At 37.6% G+C, this 1331-nt stretch overlaps 1 protein-coding gene across 1 annotated transcript; it reads right to left on the bottom strand.

The window, feature by feature from the left end:
* Positions 1-535: 535 nt before the first annotated feature.
* On the bottom strand, positions 536-1085 carry LOC142840594 (large ribosomal subunit protein uL23). The gene has a single exon (XM_075957081.1). It carries the CDS (start codon positions 1066-1068, stop codon positions 598-600), a length of 471 nt encoding a protein of 156 aa, XP_075813196.1. The 5' UTR covers positions 1069-1085; the 3' UTR covers positions 536-597.
* Positions 1086-1331: the final 246 nt, after the last annotated feature.

The raw sequence follows: 1331 nt of genomic DNA, 5'->3' as shown, positions 1-1331 counted from the left end.
CCAAAGCAATTCTGCTAAAATCAGGAACAAGACAAGGTTGACCACTTTCTCCATTCCTCTTCAATATACCTCCAATATACCTTGGAGACTTTGCTAGAGGTATAAGACAACTGAAAGAGACCAAAGGGATATAATTATTTCTCTTCAATAATTTCTGTGAATTCATCTCACTATCTGAAATAATTTTCTTTGCTATTATTCAGTTCCTTTATATTATCATAAATTAGATTGCATCTATTATTCCAAAATATGCATATATGTATATTACAAACAACTGTAAGATAGCAATACATGACTATATTCATACAATTTTATGTATAGAAGAAAGGAAAAAATTAAAAAGTTAGAATTGTGATGAGGGTAGCATATGCTACCTAATGCATATGGAGGTCAGAGGATCACATTATAGAGGTGTTTTATTTTCCCACATTCATTTGGGTTCGAGTTATCCACCAGATAAGAATATTTAGTTTCTGTGTAATTATTTCGGGAGTCTGGATGGTCAGGAAATGAATAAGTGATCTCTTTTTTTTTTTTTTTTTTTTTTTTTTTTATGGTGAAAAAGTCTATATTTAGAATTAGCCGGCTGGGCTCAGTTTAGATGATTCCAATCTTGTTGGCAACATCCAGAGCATCATAATCAGGAGCCAACCGAACATACGCCTTCTTCTCTCCGTCGGGCCTTATGAGGGTGTTGACTTTGGCCACATCGATGTCATAGAGTTTCTTCACAGCCTGTTTGATCTGGTGCTTGTTGGCCTTGACGTCCACAATGAACACAAGTGTGTTGTTGTCTTCTATCTTCTTCATGGCTGACTCGGTGGTCAGGGGGAATTTGATGATGGCATAGTGGTCAAGCTTGTTCCTCCTAGGCGCGCTCTTCCGGGGGTATTTAGGCTGCCTTCGTAGCCGCAGGGTCTTGGGACGCCGAAAGGTGGGCGATGTGCGGATCTTCTTCTTTTTGTGGCTGTGGACGCCTTTCAGCACTGCCTTCTTGGCTTTCAAGGCCTTCGCTTTAGCTTCGGCTTTGGGAGGGGCAGGAGCTTCCTTCTTCGCTTTCGGCGCCATCTTGACGAAAAGGGCAATAAGTGATCTCTTACAACAAAATGTTGTTTTCCTTGTTGAGCCATCTTGTCAGCCCAACATCATAACATTTTAATATTTTCTAGTATCGTATATTTTTATAAACTGATTTCATGCAAAATTTGTTTTTTGCCTTTTAGCAAAAATTTTCCATGCAAGCAAACTTATTTACATTTGTTTTTATTAACATTAGAATGTTTTTATTATACCTTCACTATGGATTTTTTTATGATTTCTAGTTGATAAAT

The sequence above is a fragment of the Microtus pennsylvanicus genome, chromosome X, assembly GCF_037038515.1.
Source record: "Microtus pennsylvanicus isolate mMicPen1 chromosome X, mMicPen1.hap1, whole genome shotgun sequence".
Lineage (NCBI taxonomy): Eukaryota > Metazoa > Chordata > Mammalia > Rodentia > Cricetidae > Microtus > Microtus pennsylvanicus.
Note: the sequence above shows the minus strand (reverse complement) of the source record. Positions and strands in the feature narration are given on the sequence as shown.

What these genes read in the sequence shown, in the direction of transcription:
- LOC142840594 (XM_075957081.1), bottom strand. Translation starts at nt 1,068, where the DNA reads ATGGCGCCGAAAGCGAAGAAGGAAGCTCCTGCCCCTCCCAAAGCCGAA.